This window comes from Syngnathus typhle, linkage group LG16 (genome assembly GCF_033458585.1).
Source record: "Syngnathus typhle isolate RoL2023-S1 ecotype Sweden linkage group LG16, RoL_Styp_1.0, whole genome shotgun sequence".
NCBI classification, from domain to species: Eukaryota; Metazoa; Chordata; class Actinopteri; order Syngnathiformes; family Syngnathidae; genus Syngnathus; species Syngnathus typhle.
In genome coordinates, this window is record NC_083753.1 from 3,708,438 (window position 1) to 3,735,377 (window position 26,940).

Below are 26,940 nucleotides of genomic sequence, written 5' to 3' on the forward strand. Positions count from 1 at the left end.
TTAACAGATTTGTTTTTCTTCCAGCGTGACAAATACAAGTTAATGGTGTAAATATGATTAAAAACGTTTATTAGCGTATTTTTAATTTTTTTATTTGACTTCTTCCCCACTTTTGTGTTCTGACATGACTAAAATTAATTGCCAACAACATAAAACAGCGCAAATATTTACAAATGAGCAGGAAGTGACATCACTGCTTGCGGAAGCCTCTTAAAATTGGGTAGATGTTCTCGAAGGCTTCGTAGATCTCGCTGCGCTCTTTGGCGCCTGCAAGGAAAGCAGATTGACTGGCAGATCATTGATTTATCAAGTAATCTATTGAATGTTGCCGGCACCCTGACTGGCCGACGCCTACCCGTCAGGACGACTTTGCCCGACACGAAGATGAGCAGAACGATCCGAGGTTTCACCATCCGGTAGATTAAACCCGGAAACAACTCGGGCTCGTAACTGCACAGCCGCAAGAACAGTCCAGTTAGCTTCTCAATTTAAACAACAATGTCAATGGGAAATTGTAACTGTAACAGGAGCAAGAACGGTGCACAGGTTCAGAACATGGGGAGTAACAAAATTGAGAACTTCATCTGAAACAAGATTAAAAGTAATTATGAGAACAGGAACAGGACGGAATTCTAGCAGGAACATGTACAGTAACAGGCTGAAGTGCATAAACAGTCACAAGATTGAGAAGCTGAATATGACAAGTACAATAAGATTGAAAACAGGATAGCAAAACCTGAACAGGAACAAGGATGTGTGTATAATGACAGATGATCAGCGACACTCAGTATAAACTTCAGCACAGACAGTAACGAGATTCAGAACTTGCCCGAAACAAGTACTAAATGCGTAGCATCAAGAATGAGATCCTGTGTAAAAACTATACATGAGCAAGGAGTAACTGAAGAGGAGGTCTGAAGAGCACATGCAGAAACAGGAAAATGATCACTAAAGAATAAGTTGCAAGAACTAAGTGATGGGCAGGGACAGGATGGAGAACTGGAGCCCAACCAAGAACACCAAGAAGAATACCAGCAGGAACAGTAACAAGACTGAGCGGGAAGATGCACAGCAGCAGGATGAGCGAGGACGTTGCGCAGAGAGGAAGTGCGTAGAAGCTGCGACCTGCTGAACTGTTGGTGGGTCAAGACCAGGCCCTCCAGACGGATGGGAAAGCAGACGTCGCAGCTGGCCACCATATTCTGGATCTTGAACTCCAGGAAGCGAGCGGGGAAGCCCAACTTCTGCACTACGCGGGCGTACTTCCTGGCCGCTAGTCGGGACTGCTCCTCACTGCGTGCGCTCATACAAGATTGCCGTTAAAAAAAAAAAAAAAAAAGACGACACGGGAGCAGGACGGGCCAGCCCAGGCAAACTTGCTTGACTATGCAGACCTACCAACCTCTTTGCTCCGGTGCAGACCATCTTCCCGGAACTGAAGATCAGCGCCGTGGTTCTGGGCTCTCGGATCCTCATGATGACTGCGGCGAAGCGCTAGAAGCACAAAATGCACCTCTAATAATGCTAAACATGCTAGACTAAATACGCTAAACCTGGTGAGCACAACAGGTTTAAAATAAACATACTCCAAGAGGCCGAGCTAATCACTCAGTCCAAAAGAAAATGCTGAGCTCAACATGCTAAAGTTAACCAACTAAACATGTTGAGCCAACCATCCCGAGCTAAACATGCTCGTGGTCGAGCTCAAGCCTTCAACTCCTGAGGTTGTCTTGAGCGAGCTCGATACCTTGGGGTTGTACTCTGCGTTTCGGGCTTGAAGGGCGATGAACTTGAGGTCCAGCGGACAACCCAGGTTCACTGTGGAGACGATGTTTCTGCGTACACATACACCAGTGACAGCATGCACTGGATGCCAAAATGCAGTAGGAACAGGAAGAGAAATGTGGAAACCCTGCACAGCTTCAAGAATGTGTGCAGGAAAAAGATCATGGACAGGAACAGGATGGAAAACATGACCATGTACACTAATGACGTCAAGAGCATGAACCTGAACAGGCTCACTATGGAGACAACGTTCAATATGGTAGCTGGACGTACTGCAGCTGCGGGACGATCCCTGACCTCTCCGTCATGGGGGTCATGGGCGTCATGGGGGTCATGGGGCAGAAGGTGGCACTGTCGTTAGCCAACCGTGAGGATGACAAAATAGGTTGATCTTCATCTTCACTTTCGTGGTGGGATGCCAGAGCGACGCTCCCACCGCCTCCTGTCAAATGCACGCAAACCTGCATTAAAGTACTTTTGCTCATACTTTACTTTAAAACACTTGACACAATCCACCATTCTGTTACTTTTCTACCTGTTCTAAAAGGGACAGTTTGCAATCATTTGCATGATGCCATGCTCTATTTTGATTTTGCGCCGTCGTCTTGGCAAGCACACTCTTGGAAAAAGATTTGAAATCTCTTTACCTGGTTAAGTTTTTTCATTGTGCATAATTTTGCCTTCATAGTCGTGACACTAGTAGGGCCCGACCAGCAGGTGACTCATGCAGTACAGTAGTGCAGGTAACCAGTACCTTCGGAATCCTGTGTCCTGGCACTCAGCTCGTCAGGTAGGAAGCTGAGGTCCAGGTCGTCGCTCAGTTCGCCGCTCGCCTTCGGGGAGGGCGGGAGCGGGTCGGCCGTGCTCGGGAGGCCGGAATCTTCCCCGTCCAGGAAGCCAGAGTCCTGCCCAGAAAAATACACACCAGTTAACCCTGAATGATATAAGATGATTGTGTGATGGATATTTAATTGAAGGTCCAACAAGAGCATTTGGAGGTGAATTCTGTGGATGATGATTCATCATCATGGCTTAACTTTGCAATGATTGATTGGAATCAATCGTGAATCACTCACCATCACGATCATTCATCACTATCAATCATTTGCAGTAATTGCAGTGATCACAGCAGGAAAAAAAAAACCCAAAGTAACCAACAATATGCTTTTATTCACAAATATTTTAGCTTTAGTTGAATTCACTTGATCGGCAAATTACTTGAGGCTACCGGCAGGTGTGCCAAGAATGCTTTTGTTCAATAAAGCTATTGAAAGCGCACCACTCCGATTCTCCCTCTTCTAATATCAACTCTGATTAATTGCAATTCAACTAGCTAGCAATGTTTGCGTCAGCAGAGACAAGCCCTAGTTGAGCAACATCAGCCATGCGGTGAGGCCGCAATAAGTGAAGCGCGATATAGCGAAGGACCCCTCATCGCAGAGCGTGACTGCTGCTCAATCACTCACATTTGCAAAAGAGTCATCCAAGTAACGCTCCAGCACCGACTCGTCCATTACTCAGCAAGCACGTGTCAAGAATCCCCAGAATTTTCTAGCATTGCTCCCGAACAGGTAAGAGCATGGGCCCAGCTGATTCCAATCTCATCATGATGGAAACACACACACGTGTGCGCGCATGCACACATACCACTTACAGACAATGGAAAGGCTTGAGGTTTTTTTTTGTGATAGACTTCAGTAGTAATTAATGTAATTAAAAAAGTAAGTAATTAAGTAATTTACAAAAATATTTTGATAAGAAGCAATGTAAACAAAGGAATTTCAAGTCAAGTCAAGTTTATTTGTATAGCCCTAAATCACAAGCAGTCTCAAAGGGCTTCACATAGACAAAAAACTGACAATTATTCTCAAAGCATCCCCTGATCTTCAGCTCCCAAAAAGGCAAGGAAAAACAAAAAAAAACCTTGAGAAGGGACCACAGATGGAAGGATCCACCTTTCAGGATCACCAGGCTACAATGGATGAAGAGAGGGTACAAATAATACCTAATATGAAAATCAATGAAAAAGTGGATGTCCAAGTCAAAGCGAAGGGCTGCCGGAGGTGCCCTCAATTGTCAGGGCAGTGTCTTCAAGGAAGGTAAGCTGCAGTTCCCTCATCCTGAATTGGTCCACGAGAATCCAGATAGCCGCTGTCAGCTTGGGTGCCACCTAACCACCTCCCCAGCCGGGGAGGGATGGGGGGAGAGAGGATGGGGAGAGGGAGCGAAAACAAACTCCAGCCGAATCGGCTACGACCGGTTAATTAAAGGCCATATCATAGAATTGTGTCTTTAAACGTGTCTTAAATGTTTCCAGTGAGGTAGCAGTTCTAATATCCATTGGTAGAGCATTCCAAAGCTCTGGAGCCCGAATAGAAAATGCTCTAGACCAGGGTTCACCAACACGTTGCCCACGGTCACCAGGTTCGCCCGTGAGGACCGCATGAGTCGCCCGCAGGACTGTTCTGAAATTAGCTCAAATAGCGGCACTTGTCAGTGAGCTGCATCTATTTATTTTACAGTCAAACCTCGGTTTTTGAACGTCCTGGTTCTCGAACAAATCGGACAAATATTTGCAAATGACAAAATGCTTTAAAAAGGCGGGATTTTTTTGTTTTGAAACGGATTATTAAAAAAATCCATTATTTGTAATGGGAAAAACAGATTCGGAATTCGACCGATTCGCTTCTCGAACTGTGGTCAAAATCCAAGTTTTTACTGTATCTTTGGTATTCTTACTAAAATCACATTTACATGTGAACTAGAAATGACAATAATAACACAGTGAAAGCCAAATTGAGCAAATTGGCTATTTCAGAAGTCTGTGTCAAACTGGCTTAATCAGTACGGAACATAAGGCACAACTAGGTTGACGACATATGAAGGCGCCAAGCCATGCAGTGATTTATAGGTTAATAGAAGAACCTTGAAGTCACGTCTTAAATGGACCGGGAGCCAATGTAAGTTGGCTAATATTAGGGTAATGTGATCAAATTTTCTCATCCGTGAGAGCAGCCTTGCAGCAGCATTTTGTACTAACTGTAGACTTTTGATGCTGGATTTAGGAAGAACGGATGAATTACAGTAGTCCAGGCGCGACGTGATGAACGCATGGATACCGTCTTTTTCCATGTATAATGCGCAAAGTTTAACTCATTTATTGTCCTAAAATCTGGGGTGCGCATTATACATGGGTACAACAATTTTTGAAGAAAATCTCCCTCGAAATAAAACTTGAAATCACCTTTCTTCTTGTTTGTTGTCAATCGCACATCACATTCAGCCATCCTGCCCAACACACTTAGTCAGTAAAATTCATAATTGACGACACATCGTATGATGCGATGGTGCAATCCTTGATGGTGTGTTATTGTCAAATATTGTTTGTTTTTTAATCTCCATCGCAAACCGGATATCATACGGAGGCCGCCATTACAGACGCGCAGAACGGATGCGCAAGACACGTCAGCTATATAAAGAGCGAGAGTTCAGTTCTCTACCTATGTTTGTTGTCAATTGCGCATCGCATTCAGCCATCCTACCCAACACACTTAGTCGGTAAAATTCATAATTGACGACACATCGTTTGATGCGATAGTGCAATATTGTTCGTTTTTTTAATCTCCATCGCAGACCGGATATCATACGGAGGCAGTGTCACTGCGCATGGATCCGATGCGCAGAACGGATGCGCAAGACACGTCAGCTATTTAATGAGCGAGAGTTCAGTTTAATTCGCAGTTTCATCAAAATGGTCAAGAGAGCAAGTTATAGTATATATAGCATTTCGAAAGAAAGTCATTGAAGCGGCAGAAGAATTAGGCAATAGGGCAGAAGAATTAGGCAATAGGGCAGCTGCGCGCCAATTTGATGTCAATGAATCAAACAAGACTCTGGAGGAAGAAAAAAAATAAATTTCATACTGAGGTAAATTTTAGATTCTAGGCGTCGCCGTATGTCACCTTAAATGGTGACTTAGCTGCAGTGAGGAGACCATAAGCTATTTTGGCTGGCCAGAGATGCCTCAGTTTCTGCAAGGTATAGCAACTTAGAATATAGAAGGGAGCAGCTGTTGTTATGCAGGGGAAAGCGTCTTCTACATGTCCTTCTTAGGACATTTGGGAGCAACGAGTAGACTAAAATACGAACAGCAGCTGCACCCCAAGTCATGACATCAACGGTTCGGGCAGGTATAAGATAGGCTTGTCTGTCAGAGGGGGGAGTTTTTTTGGGGCGAACATCTGTGCCGTCGAGAGCTGAACCATCTTTGCTTTTGGGGCCACTCAAACTTTTGGAGAGACATCACTTTGACATCGGTTGAATAAAATCTTTTCCCAATCAGCCGTGTGTCACTGGAGTGCTTGGCCGGGACAGCCATTGTCCACCGAGTGTTTTTTGGAGACCAGCGAAACAACAAAGACCATTCACCACATTTTTGGCGTCACGAACAGGATTCGTGTTCCCCCGGGGAATTCGCGCCCGCTTCCTGAGCGAGAATCCAGCGGTCGACCAGCGGCTGTCATTAAGGCAGTGCTTCTCAATTATTTTCTGTTACGCCCCCCCCTAGCAAGAAGAAAACTATTCGCGCCCCCCCTCCCCACCGTGACTATCCTAACTTGTCTTGTAAGTCGTAAAATGTTGCACTGTCGCAAACGTGACAGAAGTAACAATGAGAGCGCCACTGCCCCCTGCTGTAGTAAACGCGCAATTACACTTTATTCTAGTACTGCCAAAAAAAAAGCCTGTTCCCCAGGGTCACACGCGCCCCCCCAGGAATAGCACCGCGCCCCCCAAGGGGGGCGCGCCCCACTATTTGAGAAGCACTGCATTAAGGTGAGATGCTTCGCCCACAGTTGCCGCGATATGCTCGGTTCTTGGACAGGTGGGGGGTCGGCCCCTTGAGGGGGGCAGTTACAACCGAATCTGATGTGGCCATGAGCTGTCTCGGGAGTAAGTTGTCTCTCCCAGTCAAAAGTTGTCATAATTCGACTTTTGAAGGGGGAGTGGCCCCCAAATAGAAGCAGCAAAGGAAAAATAAAATAAAAAATTGAAAATAAACAAAAAATAAGAAATAAAAAGTGAACAGTAACTTAGAACTTAATGGGGAATGTGCACAGTGGAGTGAGTGACATGTCTGGTGAGAATGATGAATGATGAAAAAGAAAAAAGCCCGAAGTAGTGTGGCTCGTGACGGGACAGGTTGTCAGGGACATCGCTGTTGACCGTCACAATAAAAGAATGGTAGAAAGTCCCATAAAACGTGGACTTTAGTTTGGCGACAGATCCGATGGAGGATAGAAATTTTAGCTGTGTGAATGAGGCGAAAACACAGATACGATTGAACACTGTTGCGACAGGAAACGACCCGCCCCAGATGTAGTTCCTGGAAAAGCCGAGACACTGCAGTCGCACTCAGCGGCCGTACGGGCCAAGTGCGCACCTGTGGAGAGTTTCGGTGGCCGGGTTAGTCTCCGTCAAAAGTCCAACCAAAAAGGGAGGCTTGCGCTGACCGCGTTTGGCAAATAGGAAAAGTGCGCAGCCTTGGCATCCGTAACTGTGAGCATGAATGTGGAAGTGACCCGGTCAGACCCTTTTTTAAGGGTGCCGAAGTGGTCCGGTCAGACCCAGTTATGGGTGCCGAGATCCGGTCAGATTTTAAGGGTACCGAGGAAAATAAAGCGCGCGTAAGCCACGTCGTTTGGACACTGATCGAATTAGAAGTGTGTGGGGGTTACAAGGCTCCTCGATTTAAACGCTGGTGCAAGGAAATGAATAGGTAAACCCGGTGGGCTGTCATTTTTGAATACCGAGGTAGCTGGTGCGTTATCGCGGCAACGGTCCGATCCCGATTTGTCGAGGCGCACTGTAATAGCATGCACGTCTGTCAAAGTTTGATAAATTTGAGCCGGCGACAAAACCGCTATTGGACGAAGGTTTTGTGCGGCTGCTGTGTGAAAATGGAAAACGTGGAAAAGAGGCCTCTGGGGGGTTTAGTAGTGATATAAAAAGTAATTTGTGTGCACACTTAAGTTAAATTCTGCAGAATAAAGGGGAAATATACAGCGCTATTAGGAACGAAACGAAACGACACAAAAGTTAAGTAAGACGTGCGTATTTGTCAGTGCATCTGCTCTGATGACAGTTAAAATGACCAAACTGCTCAACAGCAGTTGGAAAGAAGCAAAATGTGGAATGGATTCGAATCCCGTTGTATGTCTTTTGTGTCCGTGTGTAATCTTTGTGAACTCTGTCAGCTTAATGTTGTCTGTTTGAGCTTCCGAATGAATGGACGCTTGATGTGTGTACTTGGTGGGCCCAGTAAGTGTGTGTGTAGGGGTGTGTGCGTGCGTGTTTGTGTGGGTGCGCGCGTGTCCGTAAGTACGTGTGTGTGTGTGTGTGAATGTGCTCATGAGCGCGCATGGGGGTGAGTTTGAGTGTTTGGAAAACCACCAAAAATAACGGATAGTAGAGTGCGCTCTCGTTGCTCTGGGGCGCGTCCACGCCTGCGGTGCCCGCGCGCGGGGGGGGAGATCTGGCGGTGGGTAGGGCAGGGAGTGGCCAACCTGTATCTGCCCACTGTGTTTAAGGCTGGCCCCTCCCCGCGCGGTGATGCCGAGGCGGGGCGCAGGGCCGAAGTTATGCCCAATTAAGGGGGCCTGCCCTGCCAGCAACGAGAGAAACTATTATAGAATGGTGGAAGACGGAATGCTGAAGGAGCAAAAGAATGCATGACCAACTGGAGAAATAGGAGCATGCGTGTGTTACCCAATACGACACTAATATAGATGTGCATGCAAGTTGAGACAACAAGTTGTGGCTGAAGAGGGTAGCCCCCTCGTAAATAATGGGGGACCCCATTAAGGCCAGCTGGCGCCACCTTTAGCATTCTGAGAGGAATGGCAAGGTGGAACTGACAAATTAGTGATACTGCTCTGTTTCTTTGGAACTCTCCTCAATACTTCTGATTCTCTGTTTGCATAAAAAACCTGAGACGGCAGATACATCCGTTTTCTCCAGGAGGACAAAGAGACACAGACTGAACTTACCGGTCGTCTGGAGAAGAGCTTCGTGGAGCGCCGCATCCAAAATTCTTAAGGCCAGTGTGATTTATCCACAAACTCTTGCAGTTCACTCTCACCCGCAATCAAAGGATTGCATAGCAGACTGACAACAGACTGATCATCATAAAGATTGTGAATAACTGTTTTTCAGACAAATCATCATCTCAAACATAAGTCGAGTGCTGGTACAGGAATAGTGCGTGCGAGTACACCGAATTAAATATCAAGAAAGCGCATGACAATACGGTCCTAAGGGTCGCATCTGAAGTTGGCAAAATCTTATCTCAATTGTTTAATTGACATTGAATTAAAAAAAAAAAAAAAAAAGAAAAGATGGGAGAAAGGAGCTTTGCAAGCCCAATGATGACTACCCCCATAGAGGTGGTGTTGAGAAACAACCCGCTTATCAAGGGGGTCAAAGAAATATCTAAGAGATGGAATAAGAGATGGCCGGATATTGAAAGGCCTTGGCCGGTGGAAGGGACTTTTAACAGGGAAGTAATCGAGACTATACGAATACTTGTATCAGCATACAAGGCAGGAAATAAAAAAGGAAAAATAGGAGAAAAAAGGAAGGAAAAAAGAGAATGGGAATTGGGATTGTTGAAAATATTTGACGAAGAAGGACTCAAATTGAACCGAGAGTTCAAACAGAAAAAAGAGAAAATGACAGCTGAAATGCTGAAAAATGTGGAGGAAGCTAGGAAATTAATGGAAAAAGCAAACACGCCTTTTTCACATGTGTCCCCTGTTAAGAATCCCCCACCGTATGATGCGAGTGAAAACAACGGTAATGTCTATCCACAACTCCCGATAATCAACCAAGAAGGAAGTTACCAGCTGGAGACGGAGGATAAAGACATTGTCGAAACAGGAAGAGCGAAGACAACCATCATCATGCACCCCAGCCCTACCCACAAAAGAAATAAAACACGATTTGCGAAGCAAGGCACCTCTGACTACACCAGAAAGGAGGCGCGGTATGACAGCCAGAGTGACGCTGAAGGAGCAGCTGGGGGTTACGCCCCCATAATTAAAAGCATCTTAAAACGAGCGGAGGAAAAAGGACGCACTCCAGGGAAAAAGATTAGGACAAAAACATATTTTAGCAGTACCGACAGTAGTGATGACGAGTGGGGCGGCAAGGTCCCAACGCCCACCTCATGCTCCACCCCCATGGCGATAGAGGATTGGAGACGAACTGCTTTAATAAGCATTAAGACCAAGAAAAAGCAATGCCTGGAGGAATTGGACTGGAGTGGGGAGCCCAGGGAGCAAGAGGAGCTGGAAGAAGAATTGCAAAGATTAGAAGTTGCTGAACGCGAGCTGAAGAAAGAAGCATCCAAGCTGCCGGCGAATCCTTTGGGTCATGGGCAAAGATCGAGGAGAGCACATACAATTCTGCCAGTGTTGGTAAGAGGACAACAGCTGGAATACAAGCCATGGCAGAATTCCGACATGTCAGCCATCCTTGAGAAGCTGCCCACCATTCAGGATGGAGCACACCCTTGGATATCCAAGTTGGAGGAGTGCATGGTGGGGACGCAGTTTGCGGTAGGCGACATCAAGAGGCTCCTGGCTAATGTGGTAGGAGTCCATACCATGAAAGACCTTTTGGGAAAAGCAGGGCTACATCAATTTACCACAACATCAGCGAATGACTCCGACCTGTTTGCAGCAGTCCGAGGCCAGATGTGGGGAGCACTGAAGGCAGCTTATCCGACCAATGCAAACCCCGATAACATTGTGATCGAACCCCTGGGACCGATGGAGAATGCACGCTCATACGTGGCAAGAGCGCATCAAACTTGGAGACACATTACTGGAAACGACCCGGACACAACCCAAATGGAAAAATCTATCTTGCGGGATAAGATCCAGAAGGGCCTGCCCCTGCAAGTGAGGAGTAAACTGGCTGAAGTAGTGGGACTGGGAAACATGACGACTAATGTCTACACCGATCACGTAGCTCATCAAGTTGATTGGTTCCGCAAGAAGGAGATGGCCCAAAAGGAACAAGACCAAGAAGTGGTGAGGAGGCTGAACCAGGTGCAACTCGCGGACAATAAGAAGGAGAAGAAGCAGACGGTCGTGGTGCAAGCTCCACCGCAACAAATCATATTACAGCCCACGCCCCCGCCTGGACAACCACCGCAGTCAGCTATGGCAGCGCCCTTCAGTCCAGCCCCTCAATGGGGAAATAGACAGACCCATCTCTGGGGAGCCAAAGCCCGTGGAGACAAAGGATGGGCAGGAAGGCCGAATCTCCCGGGGGGCCTACAACAAAGACCTACGGTGTGTTACAATTGTGGGAAACCAGGCCACATGGCTCGCCACTGCGACAGACCCAACAACAGCTCCCCTGGAGGTGGCTTCAGAGGGGGCGTCAAACAACGAGCCCAAATGCCCCAAGGCCCGGCACACCCCTTTGGGGGCCCGGAGCCCGGATTTTAGGGGTGCCCAGAGTGCCCTAAGGGGGGATGTCAGCTGGTAGTGTCAGGTCCGGAACAGGAGCCAATAATAACAGTGAAAGTAAATGATCAACCATTAACAGCTATGGTTGACAGCGGAGCTGCTTTCACTTGTATCCGGCCCGAAGACGCTACACATCTCCCCATGTCCGGTCATTTCGTGCGGACAATAGGGTTCGAGGGTATTAAACAGCTGATCCCTTCCACAAGACCAGTAAAGCTCTGCTGGCAAGACCACACGATAAGAATACCAGTCCTGGTGTCAGACCGTACACCTATTGCCCTCCTTGGCAGAGATGCTTTGTGTGGATTAAACTGCACCATAAAGTGTTCCCCCGATGGATGTGAGATTGAAATCCCATACCAAGCGTGCCATCAGGTGATGATGCTGTCAGAGTCCAGGAAGTCAACGCCCACTGTATTTTGGGTGGGTAAGATCAGCGACGACCTGTTGGAACCATACAAGAAATGGGAAAAGTTTATCCACTCCAATAAACCAGGAGCAAGGACCCCCGAGTACCCGTTTCACTGTACATTACAATACCACAAAGACCTAACGCAGGCCCAGGCAGAAGAGTGGTTACGTCGGCAACCCCATGGAGTGCAATTGAAGGGGACTTGTATCGTCCTGGGACCACAGGGAGTGGCCATGAAGATACAGAGAGACATATACATCAACAAGGAATTCAAGGTCAAAAATAGCATCCCACATGTGACCTTGTTGGTGGCAGAGGACTGTGAGCAGCAACATGTGGGGGAGATGATGGTGGAGGCGGAGAGGCGCAAGTTTTCCCCGCTGGAAGGAAACGTTGCGCTGTGGGTGAGCGCTGATAAGCAGTATATGAAGATCATGATCTCAGCGCTCGGACACGGACAACCACAAACGGTGCAGCTGTCGCACGACTCCATCCTCAGTATGGCGGCTGATCAACTCAAAGAGGACATGTTACGGCAGGTCCCTGACTACCTGTGGTCGCGCCATAGTACAGATATTGGACTTGTAAAATCAGCGCAACCGGTAAAAGTGGATCTTCGTCCAGGCTGCAGGCCGCCGTGGAAAACACAGTATCCACTGAAAGAGGAAGCAGTTCAAGGGATCGAGACACAGATTGAAGGGCTGCTCGTGGCAAATGTGTTAAGAATAACGCAGACCCCTCTTAGTAATACGCCAATATTGCCCTTGAAAAAACCTGACAACACCCATCGGCTGGTACATGATCTTCGAGCAGTGAACGAGGTGGTAATTGACAATGTAGCCGATGTGCCGGATCCGCACACCCTGCTGGCACAGATACCGCCGGATGCTGTGCTTCTCAGTGGTGGACCTTTGTGGCGCCTTTTTCAGTGTCCCACTCAGCTGTGAATCACAAGGACTGTTCGGGTTTACGTTCAAGGGGCAGTTTTATCAATATCAGAGACTTCCTATGGGCTATAAACATAGCCCTCATGTGTTTAACAAAGTGTTAAAAGATGACCTCGAAGGGCTGGAACGACAGGTGCAGAGCACTGTTATTCAATATGTGGACGATATTATTGTCTGTGCCGTAGATGTTGAAACGTGTCACAAAGACTCAATCAAACTGTTGCAAATTTTGGCAGAAAATGGTCATAAAGTGTCCCAAAAGAAATTGCAATACTGTAAAAAACAAGTTGACTATTTGGGTCAGAAAATATCATATGGAAAGAGACGTATCTCAGATGGCCATTTGGAGGCGATACGGACGGCTCCGAAACCCAGAACCGTCAGGCAAATGTTAACATTTCTGGGAATAGCGGGCTATTCGGCCTCCTGGGTCGAAGAATACGCCAAATTGGTAGGGCCGCTAAGGGCTATGGTCAAAGACACAGGCAATAATGACCTCCACGCAACACTGGATTGGACACAGGATGGCCTTGTGGCGTTTGAAACAACCAAGGCAAGGTTGCAAGAGGCCCCGGCATTGGCTTTACCAGACTATTCCAAAAATTTTGTGTTATTCACGTCAATCTCAGCAGGGGGAAAGTTTGCATGTGCGATTCTTTGTCAGCCTACAGGCACCGGGTCTGGACCCCAACCTGTGGCCTATTATTCAACATCCTATTCCGGGGTGGAGATGGGACTGCCGCCTTGCTATAGAGCTATGGTGGGAGTCTATTTGATGTACGACAAAGCCTCTGCCATAACAATGGGCTATCCTGTGACCATTCTGACTCACCATAGTCTTCGGACTCTGTTGAACCATGGCAAGTACACCTTGACAGAGCCCCGGCTCCGGGACTATTACAGACTTTTGGAGCAAGTCACTCTAGCAAGGTGTACTACTGTAAACCCAGCTGAATTTTTGCCAACTTCAGAGGACGGAGACCCTCACGATTGCTTACATGAGTCAGAAAAATACTCGAGATTACGGTCTGATTTGCAAGCCATCCCCTTGGGCGAGGCGGATCTCGAACTCTGGACGGACGGTTCTTGTTATCGAGTCGGGGAAAATTTGTGCGCTGGCTATGCAGTGGTACAAGCGCAAGGTCCTGAGTTTGTGACAATCAAAGCCGAAGTGGTACCACAACCAGCCTCGGCCCAGCTTGCTGAACTGGTGGGGTTAACGGAAGCGTGCTTGCTCGCGGAAGGGAAAAGAGTGACGATCTATACAGATTCCGCATACGCGCATAGTGTGTGCCACCTGTTTGGTGCTGTGTGGAGGAATCGGGGCTTCAAGAAAACTGACGGTTCCCCCATCCAGCATCATGCGCAGATAATGAGACTGCTGATGGCTATGATGAAGCCCAGTGAAATAGCCATCGCGAAGTGTGCGGCCCACAAGTCCGATGCGTCCAGGGTTACGCAGGGAAACAAGATGGCAGACGAGGCAGCCAGGGCTGTCACGAAGGGAAGCCAGAAGGGAAGAGTTTTGTTAGTAACGCATGAGGTTGACCTCGAGGACAGGGTCACGCTCAGGGATGTGCTGTTGATGCAAGCGGCCGTTAATCCGATGGACAAACATCTTTGGGCGCAGAGGGGGGCGAGCCAGGACTCTACCGGCGTTTGGAGAAATCACGAGGGTCTGATAGTGGCGCCGCCAGATTTGTTGGGACTGTTAATCCAGGAGGCACATGGGTTAGCCCATGTGTCAAGGGGGGAGGTGAAGCGAAAAATAACCGCAGAATATGGGTTTTGGGCGCCATATCTACTCGAACAAATCGACCAGGTCATTGGAAGATGTGTAATTTGTTTGAAAAACAATGTGAGGAGAGGGGTAGCCACCCCCACGGGTTACATCCCGACTCCTAATGGCCCCATGAGAGAACTAGTGATAGATTTCGTCGACATGATACAACCTGTTGAAGGGAAAAGATACATGTTGGTGGTCGTAGACCGATTCTCAAGATGGCCGGAGGCCTGTCCAACTAAACGAAAAGATGCTCAGTCTGTGGCCAAGTTTCTGTGCCGTGAAGTCATCAGCAGATGGGGTCTGCCGGATAGGATTTCTTCAGATAACGGGAGAGAGTTTGTGGATAAAACGGTCAAAATCATATTTCAAAAATTGGGAATTAAACAGCGGCTTGGCGCAGTATATCATCCACAAAGCCAAGGCATTTGTGAAAAAATGAACGGCGTTTTAAAAAATAGAATTTCCAAAATTTGTCAACATACAGGCTTGAATTGGATAGCTGCCTTACCACTGGCACTGATGGTCTGCAGGTCGAGTCAACTACGCGATTTGCATTTGACCCCACACGAATTGGCAACCGGTAGACGCATGCCTTCACCATGTTTGCGAACCAGTGGGAAAGGCCCAAGCCTGTCAATTTTGGAGGACGAAATGAAAGCCTATGTCAAACACTTAACCACGATACATAGGAATATTTCCACCTATGTTGTTGACAGGCAGAAACAAGAAGAGGCACAAGAGAGACTCGAGGCAAATACTAAAGACACTGTTCAGCCAGGAGACAAGGTGTATGTGAAAGTGTTCCGACGCAAGTGGTTCAACGAAAGGCGGCAGGGGCCATTCGAAGTTGTCCGCTGTACCGGAACTGCAGTGCAAGTACAAGGGTCACCAACTTGGTACCATTTGACACACTGCGTCAAGGTGCCCAAAGATGAAGATCCCCAAAGAGGGAGGCGCGACTGCGAAACTGCAGAACCACTGCCAGAACAAGAATCGCCAGAGGGCCCGGATCGGGACAAAGATGGGCATGATCAAGCTGTGGTGGATAATGTGTCTGCTGAACCTGTCCCTGAGGACATCGCGGGCAGCACAGCCGACGACAGAGGAAACCAACAGTTCAACGATATCAATCGTGACGACGCACCCTCCCCAGGCGCAGATGACGACCCTCAGCACAACAACACTGAGCCAACTACCGCCAGAGGTAGTGCCCCCAGAGAACAACGCCACCCAGCAGGACCCAGCGGCGGACGCCCAGTCCGCCACAGAGTCCGGCCGGAGCGGTACATTGAGCAATGTTGAGGGAGTGTTGGGGGGGGCTGCAATACTGCCATGCAATTGCAGAAAGGAAGAAGGGTCCCTGTGCAGGCGCACCGCCGAATGGGAAGACAACACCGGTAACATACTTGCCCTGGCCGGGCGAACACATACGGACAATGTGCTGTTATTGAATACATATAGGCGGTTTGAGGTGCTAGGAGATTGTGCTCTACTTCTGACAAAAATTGGCATAGATGATTTCGGGTACTATACGTGTACCTGTCTCAAACGGGGGGCGAGAAAAGCAGACCGCACGGGCGGTCATAAGACGGTGGACAGCATTAATTTCGTGACGTTGATGGAGAAAAAAGAAATTGCGAAACAGCATCCATACAGCCCCGTCGCGGAATGTGTCAAAAAGGAAGAAGCAGTCACCATGAATAATGTCGCCTTACCCGTGACGACAATTGGTGACAGCTTTGAAACACAGTCTGCCGCTTCAGGGGCGCTCATGTCGGAGATAGAGGCTGTAGAGCCGACGCCTGACGTTCCAGAAAATGTCAACGATGCACTGGCTGAATCGAACTGGTCCCCGGCAGAGGTGCAAGCCAATTTGCATGCCATGGCGAGACGGGAGGCTGCATGGAAGGCTTATGGGTTCGATGCCTCGGCATTACCTGGGGTTGATGAATGGGCAGGAAGGAACATGTGGTATCAGCTGATGGTGCATTCGATTAAATCGTCTAAGGCGGTGAGTGGGCCGTGTTTAGTAAGAGTGAAATCACCAAGTACGCTTAAGGCCGTGTTCCAGACCATACCGGTGCCGGTATCCGACAATTGCCAGCTTAGATTATTGCTTTGGTTGGTATACGAACAGTCGTGGAAGGCACCTGAAACCGACGCGCAGGTCAGGAAGATTTTCAAGCCCACAGGGGAGTGCGCCTGGATAAGCGAACTTCCCTACTTGGATCTGCTCGCCGTGCATGAGGACATCCAAGTCGCGGTGCCAGAATCCATAGATGTGCCATCTGTAAAGGTGCCCACCTGTTTTTGCTCTAATGTGACACATGGAGGGCCGGGGGTGCCTATGGGGGTGGCAGACTGCGACTATTACTCCATGCAATTCCCAGGAGAAGCATGGGGGGAGAGGGGAGCCGTCCATCCGGTGACCTTTGCTCTACCAGACTCCTATCAGGCGATTACTGTGATGGTGGCGAATCGCACGGTGCCTGGGAACACGACTGTAGGGGATCTTAGAGACATCTGGTGGGTTTGTGGAACTAGAGCTTATTTGTTTTTGCCGTATGGATGGATGGGTTGCTGCTATTCTGCCACCCTGAAGCTTCCGTTCGAGGTATTGGCGATTAGGAAGGGCCACAAGCCTGAGGAGAAGGCGTTTAGGGAGGTCCCTAGTAGGGCTAAGAGGGAGATGGCGGCGTTTCATACTACCGACGCGTACCATTGGAGAATTAGCTTGGGAGAAAAATGGGGCCTTGGGATTTTTCCCTGGTATGGGGTCACATTTTTGGCAGATCACATTGATAACATCACGTATACCCTTCAGGGGTTCGCGAATGAGACGATCAAGGGTTTCAGACAGTTGTCGCTTACCCAAAAGAGCCATCGGCTGACTCTGCTTAAACACGACATGGCTTTGGATTATATCTTGGCAAGGCAAGGGGGGTTGTGCGTAGCCCTAAATTTGACGGACGACGCTTGCTACACTTTGATCCCAGATAACACTGACAACATCACCAGTATCATCGACGCGCTTAGAGTCATTCGGGATTCTTTTGGGCCGTCCGAGGGCGCTGGTTGGTCAGCGACGGGCTGGATTCAGGATAGACTGGGACCTGTGGGAACGATAGTGGCGCAGGTGCTGGGGGCACTCGGGATATCGCTGTGTGTAATGTTTTGTTTTTGCACTGTGATATTGACTTGCGCAAAGGCCATGATATTACGGTGGATAGGTGTGGTAATGCCGAGGGACCAGACCCAGATGCCGTTACTCCCGTTCGACCGCGATGCAGATCTGAAATGCGCGGATGGGATGCTAATAAATGATAGGTACTCAGATTAAATTTAACAGATTGGCGACGTGAGTACAAAGGTAGGGAGGACTGAGAGTAGCGATTGAAAACACTAAAAATAAATAAAGAACCGGGGATAGGACAGTGATGAGAGCGGAAAATCAGGTGTAGGGAACAAGAACACAGCACCAATGTCTTGGTATTCCGATTTTCAATTTTCTTTTGCTGTGTTGCATGATTCCAGTGTGATGTGGTCCACCGTACAGTGTTGCCCGGCCCTTGACAGACTTTAACACCTTCGTTATGTCAAAGTTGCATGTGTGCTTTGTGTTTCGTGCCATTGCCATCACTCGATACTGGCAGAAGTTCTCATTCGTTGCAGAACCCCTGGATGTGGACCGGGGCCGTGCAAGGGACTCTATGGACAGTGAACTGGACATAAGGACTTTGTATGGACAGCAGGCCCTGGGCAGGGGTACCTGGCACGACCCACCATGGGAAGATTCGGTGGACTGGACTCTGCCTCAGCACGCACTCACACATGAGAAGGGGGGCTACGTTTCGGGGTTTTGAGTCGATAAGCTATTTTGATACCTCTTTATCGTATACCTCGTTGTTTTATTCCGTTTTTTATACCTCCTTTTGTTAAATCATGGCATGTTGATTAGGTGACGATGCGACTTGACCGTTTGGCAGTCGTTGAACGTGTCATTTCTTTTTCTTACTGTTCTGTGAGCTCATACTGTTTTGTGATGTGTGCCAGGACTCCTTGTTACCTGGCTGACGCCAGGTGGAGGGAATCACTGGGGTTGTTAGAAAGGGCCTCCCTCTTTTTCCTTGTCATTAGACAGGCAGGTTTTTCTCTCGAGGGAGGGCAGACAGTTTTTTGGGGTTTCTAACGGACCACGCCAAATTCATTACTTCAGGTTGCTGTCAAGGAGCAGTTGGATACCTAAAGAGTTTGAGCTTTCTTAGACAATGTAACCTTGCGTAGCATGTCCTGAGCGTGATTTAGGCTGCGAATTTCTAGGCCGTATTGTAGACGTGACTGTAAATTTTGGTTGGGTGAAGATTTTTGGATGTTTACCGATGTCATCTTTCTTTTTCGGACCGTTTTCGGGACATTTATAACGTCCCGGAGGGGGGAATGAGGTAAATTTTAGATTCTAGGCGTCGCCGTATGTCACCTTAAATGGTGACTTAGCTGCAGTGAGGAGACCATAAGCTATTTTGGCTGGCCAGAGATGCCTCAGTTTCTGCAAGGTATAGCAACTTAGAATATAGAAGGGAGCAGCTGTTGTTATGCAGGGGAAAGCGTCTTCTACATCTCCTTCTTAGGACATTTGGGAGCAACGAGTAGACTAAAATACGAACAGCAGCTGCACCCCAAGTCATGACATCAACGGTTCGGGCAGGTATAAGATAGGCTTGTCTGTCAGAGGGGGGAGTTTTTTTGGGGCGAACATCTGTGCCGTCGAGAGCTGAACGATCTTTGCTTTTGGGGCCACTCAAACTTTTGGAGAGACATCACTTTGACATCGGTTGAATAAAATCTTTTCCCAATCAGCCGTGTGTCACTGGAGTGCTTGGCCGGGACAGCCATTGTCCACCGAGTGTTTTTTGGAGACCAGCGAAACAACAAAGACCATCCACCACAATACAGCGAAGAATTCAGCAAGAGCAACTGGAAGAGGAAAGAAAGCACAGTATCCAGATGTTGAGGAACAATTAGTGGAGTTCATTAGGGAGAGAAGAGCTGGTGGAATAGCCATCAGCACTATTGAGATTAGAACTTTGGCTATGAAATGGATAAAGAGAGACCACCCGGATTCAAACTTCAGAGCCTCTCCAAAGTGGTGCTACTTATTCATGAGGCGCAATGACATTTCAATTAGGAGGAGGACTTAAGTAAGAGTCAAAATTTGGGTGCGTATTATACATGGGTACAGGCTTTTTTCCAGCATCGGCATGCCATTTTTAGGGTGCGTATTATACATTGGGGCAATGTTCCCTCTAATTTTTCATGTATCAGGGCATACACACAAGCTCCCTGAACAAACTGAGGACTACTGTGAGCGTCAGGTCGCTTCTGGTGGGGGGTTTGGGGTAATGAGACGTCCAACGCTGCGTGTTTGCTTCGCTTCGGGGGGGGGTATGTTAATGGGACGTCAAACGCTGCGTGTTCGCTTTTCTTCCATTGGGGGGGGGGTCGGATGTTTATGCGCTGGATAGATTTCTTGGGCGCTGAGAATGTGCGGGCAATGCGCGATTGCGCACGCGCGCAGCTTAGAGGGAACATTGCATGGGGGCGTATTATTCGTGGAAAATTACGGTAATAGTTTCCGCATTACCGGTCGAGAGGATCGAACGAATCTTAGCAATATTACAAAGGTGAAAAAACGCAATTCTGATTATATTCTTAATGTGCTTTTGAAAGGATAGCGTTTGGTCAAATATTACCCCGAGATTGGTTACAGTATCGCTCTGAGTGATAGTACGGTTATCTATAGTTATAGTGGTTTCCTTAAATAAGTGTTGATAACGAGTTGGACCAATTATCAACATCTCAGTTTTATCTGGGTTAAGACGAAGGAAGTTGAGAGACATCCATTGCTTGATCCCCGCAAGGCACGCCTCAAGATTACAACAGTCCAGCGGATCCATCATCGATAACGGCATATATAATTGGGTGTCATCCGCGTGACATTGAAAACTAATATTATATTTCCGTATTATATCCCCAAGCGGAATCATATACCTTTTTTTTCCGTGTATTATGCGCAAAATTCAACTAATTTATTGTCCTAAAATCTGGGGTGCGCATTATACATGGGTACAAATTAAAAAAGAAAAAAAAAAAAATTTTTTTTTTTTTTTAAGAAAATCATGGTACAACAAAACCAACAACAGGACTGACCGACAAAGTCGTGGAACAAAAAGACAGGGTGACATTACCAAAGACAGGAACAGAAACCAAACAGACATCATGACAGTAACACATGCAATGATCCGACGGTGCGCGAGGGGCAGACAGGACTTAAATACAAAACACGTTACATTGATTGAGGTGACACAGGAAGGGAGGGGCGACGCGAACAGAAACTATGGCAACCTAGACACATAGCAAAACTAGGGACGAGACATGACAAATCTCCCTCGAAATAAAACTTGAAATTACCTTTCTTCTTGTTTGTTGTCAATCGCGCATCGCATTCAGCCATCCTGCCCAACACACTTAGTCAGTAAAATTCATAATTGACGACACATCGTTTGATGCGATGGTGCAATCCTTGATGGTGTGTTATTGTCAAATATTGTTTGTTTTTTGATCTCCATTGCGGACCGGACGTCATACGGAGGCAGTATCACTGCGCATGTGCACTATGGATCCGATGCGCAGAACGGATGCGCAAGACACGTCAGCTATATAAAGAGCGAGAGTTCAGTTTTCTTCCTATTAGTTTCAATTCACAGTTTAATTAGCAGTTTCAATCAGCAAATAACAAAATGCGTATTACAGGTAATATTTTTATTTCACAACACTTTGCCTTGTTCCTTTCGTCTCTGCTGTTCACTTCAAACACGCTCCATACGAATGCAATGCTCTCGTATCAGACGCTTGCTCGATCACCTGCTCGTTTGCTGTCACAATGTACCCTACACAAATCCGAAACATTTGTTGCGGCTCCGAATCACGACGTTTTGGTTTCCAAGGGTGTTTTTATTCCTCTTCAACTTCTCTCCAATACAGAGCCGCCTTTTTCACATGTCCGCACGCCTTTTTCACATGTCCGCACTGATCGCGGTGGTGCCTTTACGGGCAGAAATCAACGCCAACAAAAAAAAAATACATCCAGCCTAGTTAAGACCATACCTGTTAGGGCAGGGGTGGGCAAATTTTTTGACTCGCGGGCCGAACTGGGTTCTAAATTTGGACCGGAGGGCCGAACCAGGAGCAGATGGACGTAGGCTTTGTGTGAAGTCATATAAGCGACCTGCAAAGGTCATTGCATAAAAGATTTTGGCCTTTAGTAGGTAGTAAAGCATGGATATTCCAAACAAGTTTTTTGAAAACAAATGCATTTATTAACAGCATTAAAAAAATAAATAATAATAATTCACTAAAAAACTGCTATCAGTGATTCTCATAAAATACGACACTGTTATTATGAATAACAGTCTCCATCACTTCAGTGCCTGCAGGTCAGATTAATGAAAGATGTTTATCTTATGAGATCACATCAAACGGCAAACATTCTGACCAAATATTCTTGAATTCTTGAAGAATCTGTGAAAGCATACATCTAAATAAAGTAATCAAAACAGCAACACGGTGAGGGGTATCGGAAAATCAGAGCAGAGTTTTGACTCACAAACACCAGGTAACAGAGGTGAGGAAATGGGAAACACTTCCTTAAAGTAAGCCTTAAGAACTTTACAGGTTAAGATTAGTCGCAAATAGGTGGTGCATCAATGTCCTTGAGCATCCTGCATTGTTTGAAAATGAGAATGGTCGCTAGTTTCAATCCCTGCTATGTGTACAAATCATATTCAAAATGCATTTTTTTTTTACAATAAACTTGAGAGCCTCCCGTTCATTTTCAGTGGGAACAGTGTTGTTGGTCTCCCTTTTTTGCTAGTGCGTCATAGTCTGGAGTAAAATTTGTTGTGGAAATTCTTAGGAGAAATGCGAGGTGTTGGTCCGTTTACCTCGATCTGTGACGGGTTGATGTTGATGTGGCTGAACGTCGCGTACGTCGGGCCAAATTGGCCACTCTCTTTTAAACGCTCGGCACTGTGTCCACCTTGCGTTTCCTTGGGCGACTCATTTTAATGGAAAGATTCCAGGGGAAGGTTTGTGGGTGGCTTTAGCGCAAAACTGCATCTGAAAGCTCAGCGCGCGAATTACAAGAATGCTGTCGTCGAAGCCCACGCTCTAAATTCGGGACTGATACGAATAGAGCGAGAGTGCGCCATGTCCGTACTACTGAGTACGTACACGCACTTATGAGTGTGCACCGAGCTTTCTGACACGGCTTCCGGTAGTAAATGCGCAGGCGAGCGCTTCGCCATCTACTGGGGAAACGCAGTCATTGCAGGCAAAATGACCAAAAAAAAAAAAAAAAAGTTTAATAATACAATTTGTTCAGGGTTGGCGGGCCGGATTAAACGGTCCCGTGGGCCGGATGTGGCCCGCGGGCCGTAGTTTGCCCACCCCTGTGTTAGGGTTTGCAGAATATCTTCATCGTATGATTATGTTGGAATGTAACCTGTAATAATTTAACTAGCTTTAGGGGGACCTGGAAAAGAAAGTCCTGGGAAGAGAATTTCTTCGCTGGGCCAGCATCTTAGGTCTGCCTTCGTCTGCCAGAGGTGGATTGACGGGTTCCGGCAATGCAACGGACCAGGGGTCAGGTAAGTATAAAATTGTGTGGTGAAACGCGTAAAAGGTGCACGGGAGATAGCTTGGGTTCAAGTCCCAGGGGAAGAAACAGGCTAAGAAAAGCAGAGCTTCTTTCTCGTTCATCGAAAGAGTGCGTAGATTCTTCTTTGTCTGTTTTTCCAAGCTGAGGGATCTGGCTTGGGTTAGAGTCCCAGTGGAAGGAACGTGCTAAGAAACACGGAGCTTCTTTTTTTGGTAATCAAAGAAGAGTGTAGATTTTTCTTAGTATGTTTTTCCGGCCAAAGAACAGCTTGGGTTCAAGTCCGAGTGGAAGGAACGGGCTAAGAAAAAAAACAGAGCTTCTTTTTCCTAATTGGAGAAGGGCGTAGATTCTTTTTTTTGTCCGTTGTTCCAAGCTGTTTGCATGAATGTTGTGTGGTTGAGAGAGTGTGACTTGTAGGATAAATTGACTGCAAAGAGAATTTGGTGGAAAGTCAATTTAAACCTGCATTGAGGATCCTCAAAGAAAAGAAAAAAGAAATAAATAATTGTATAAACCTAAAATACCAAATTAAGATGGGAAGCAAAACCGGTAAATCCCTAGCTCTTGAAGGAGATGAGAAGTACATGGCAGGTAAATTTCTTAATTGTATGCAATACATGCCAAAGTGGAAGAAAAAGTATGGAGTAGAAGGGAAGTTGAAAGTTGAAGTCTGGAAGATAGTGGTTGAAGTTTTGGAGGAGAGTGTAGATAGGACGACAAAGGGACAGAAAAAGAAAAGGAAAGAGAGAGAGTTGAATTGTGCTAGAATTAGGTTGAAAGCTTCACAAGAGAGAAGAGAACAAATTCAAGAGAAAAAAAATGGAAAGATAAAAAGTGATGAGACCACCATTCAATTAAGATTTGGAAAAGAATTCTGGGTGCACAGAGGCATCCCATTCGATGATGCAGCTGAGAGTGCTTATCAGCAACATCTTAAAAATGCGCTCCTCACTGGTTTCCCCCCCGACTTAGGCAACTGGGTGAGGAAACACTTGGTGGAAGCAGGCACTGCTTGCGTTGTGACGATTGAGAAAGGCAAATGTTCTGATGTATTTCATCTAGATCAGTGGTTCCCAAAGTGGGCGGTACCGTTTGTTTGACGATTTGTACACAACACGTGCAGCAGGACGAGTCAGTGGACGACGCATCAGGGTCCGGTTACCACACGCCGCTCTGGCCCAGTCAGATACGACAGCATAGACTACAAAAGATAGACAAAACTACAGAAGTTAGATGGCTGTCAAAGGGAAACTGCCTGAGACGTTTCTATTCACTGTTTGATACAGTTGTTGAATTCTTCCAAGACTCCAATTTAACCTTTCTCTTTTCAAATTGCAGCATACCAAATATCAAGAAAGAGGTGTTTGTTTCCATATGTGTCTGTGGGGGGGGGCGCTAGGAATTCACTGGGGACCCAAGGGGGCGCCAGCCTGCAAAAGTTTGGGAACCATTGATCTAGATGATGATAATGATCTAAATGAAGATGCAACGATCTTCTTCCAAAGCTCCAAAAGGGGCAGAGGAAGAGTTAGAGACCAACATGGTCGCAAGCTTCCATATAATTCAAAACCCCCATCAGGTTCTGACAACTGTTGGAACTGTGGGAAACGTGGACACTGGTCAAAAGAGTGTCGTCGTGCAAAACAATACCAATCAAAGGGTGAAGGAAGAGGCAGAGGAAAAGCCAAATTTTGACCGCTCATGCTAATACAGAGACATTGTATGCTACATTTAATGGAAATTATTGATTGGTTGTGTTATAAGATTATACAAACTTCTATATGCGACCTAAATAGAACTTTCAAGATGGCGGCGCGTGCATACGCAGCGACCTCTCTCTGTCCCGCCCAAACGGTGTTTTGTCCGTCTAATGAGTGTTTGTCCGGCAGTTTTTTTTGTTCGTCTCGTCGTACTGAGTCGTGCTACAAGTACGGCAGGCAGGTTCTGCTTGACATCGGCGAAAGCGAGTTTTGTCAAGTTCTGGACTTTGATGCGGGAACATTAAAGGAGCTCGGACTGCTACGTCCTGAAGCGTCGCCGGGCTCGTCTGCTATTCCTCCCTCGGTTGGGAAGCGTCGAAAGCGGTGTGCGAGGAGGCTGAAGAGGGGCAAACGCGGGGGCGTCCGGGCCAGGCTGGCGGCCAACCCTGCTCACCCGGCCGTGCCTTCCATTCTTCTGGCGAATGTTCGATCGCTGGACAACAAAATGGATTACATTCGCTTGCTGCGATGTACAAACCGGACAGTGCGGGACTGCTGTGTGCTCGTGTTCACTGAGACTTGGTTGACTGTCAGCATTTCGGACTCTGCCGTACATCTGGAGCGGCTAGCGTGCTATCGGGCGGAACGGGCCATTCTACAAGGGGGGAAATCTCGTGGAGGTGGAATATGCGTCTACATCCGTGACGAATGGTGCCGGGACTCTGTAGTGGTATGCAAGCACTGCTCGCCACTGGCGGAGTTTGTGATCATTAAGTGCCGTCCTTTTTACCTGCCAAGGGAATTTACCGCGATTCTGCTAGTCGCGGTTTACATCCCGCCTTCCAACATCGAAGGCGACAGGATCGCGGCTCTTAGTGAACTGTACCTGGCTGTCAGTGAACAACAGACAGCGCACCCTGACGGTTTCACCATCTTCGCTGGGGATTTTAATCATGCTAACCTGAAGTCTGTTTTTCCGAGGCTTCACCAGCATGTTAATTTTCCTACGCGTGGCGACAGCTTCCGGGACCTGGTCTACTCTTCGCATAAAGGAGCTTTCAAAGCCGCCCCCTCCCCCATCTTGGACTTTCTGACCATATCACTGTTATGCTTTTGCCCGCATACAGACAAATGGTGAGAGCGTCCAGGCCAGTTCGCAAGCAGGTATGGGTGTGGCCTGAGGGTGCCTCTGATGCACTGCGTGACTGCTTTGGCTCTACTGACTGGGACATGTTTAGGAGGGCTGCCACTTGCGACGATCGGACAGACATTGAGGAGTATACTGACTCTGTTTCCTCCTACATCAGGAAGTGCATTGATGATGTGACTCTCTCAAAATCCATCGTCACTCGGGCTAACCAGAAGCCATGGCTGACAGGTGCTGTCTTCAGGCTGCTGAGGGCCAGGGACAAAGCCTTTAGAGCGGGGGATGAGGCTGGCTTGAGGACTGCGAGGGCTGACCTGTCCCGGGGCATCAAAGATGCAAAGAGGGCGTTCTCGTGCAAAATTACCGCCCACTTCAAGGACAGCAGGGACGCACGGAGCCTTTGGCAGGGCATTCAGACCATCACAAATTACAAGCCCGCGCCGCAGAGCTGTGAAGGCGACGTCCGTCTGCTCAATGACCTCAACCGCTTCTTTGCTCGCTTCGACGCTCAGAACAGCACTTGCCCGCTGAAGGCCACTCCCCCTTCACACGAGCTGCCCCTGTGCCTCTCCGCCGACAGCGTGAGGAGGGCGCTTGCCGCTATCAACATCCGTAAGACGGCGGGCCCTGACAACATCCCGGGTCGAGCGCTGAAGGACTGCGCTGGTGAGCTGACGGATGTCTTCACAGACATCTTTAACACTTCCCTGCAGCAGGCCATCATCCCGTCGTGTTTCAAAGCTGCCACCATCGTACCTGTGCCGAAGAAACCCGCTCCGTCCTGCTTCAATGACTACCGCCCGTGGCACTTACGCCCATCATCATGAAGTGCTTTGAGCGGCTTGTCATGGAGCACATCCGATCCATTCTCCCCCCCACCATTGACCCCTTCCAGTTTGCGTGCCGAGCCA

At 47.6% G+C, this 26,940-nt stretch overlaps 2 protein-coding genes across 4 annotated transcripts in view; one reads left to right on the forward strand and one right to left on the reverse strand.

Annotated features, from left to right (window-relative positions):
- The window catches only part of LOC133169593 (uncharacterized), a 52,473-nt gene extending 33,151 nt beyond the window's left edge, over window positions 1-19,322 (forward strand). The window contains exon 4 of the mRNA XM_061301933.1: window positions 15,183-19,322. Within this exon, the coding sequence (XP_061157917.1) occupies window positions 15,183-15,768 (586 nt within the window). The 3' untranslated portion in view covers window positions 15,769-19,322. The remainder of the gene's footprint in view (window positions 1-15,182) is intronic.
- tbpl2 (TATA box binding protein like 2) lies at window positions 79-3,390 on the reverse strand. Of its 3 annotated transcripts, XM_061301682.1 has the most exons (8): window positions 3,252-3,390; window positions 2,540-2,690; window positions 2,059-2,227; window positions 1,748-1,835; window positions 1,403-1,494; window positions 1,126-1,293; window positions 356-450; window positions 79-267 (listed from the first exon to the last, which is right to left on the reverse strand). In XM_061301682.1, exons 1-8 carry the CDS (start codon window positions 3,297-3,299, stop codon window positions 191-193), a joined length of 888 nt encoding a protein of 295 aa, XP_061157666.1. In that variant the 5' UTR covers window positions 3,300-3,390; the 3' UTR covers window positions 79-190. The 3 variants fall into 3 exon arrangements, with proteins under 3 accessions (XP_061157666.1, XP_061157665.1, XP_061157664.1); XM_061301681.1 differs by having other exon boundaries at window positions 79-450; XM_061301680.1 differs by lacking the exons at window positions 79-267; window positions 356-450 and having other exon boundaries at window positions 819-1,293.
- Window positions 19,323-26,940: the final 7,618 nt, after the last annotated feature.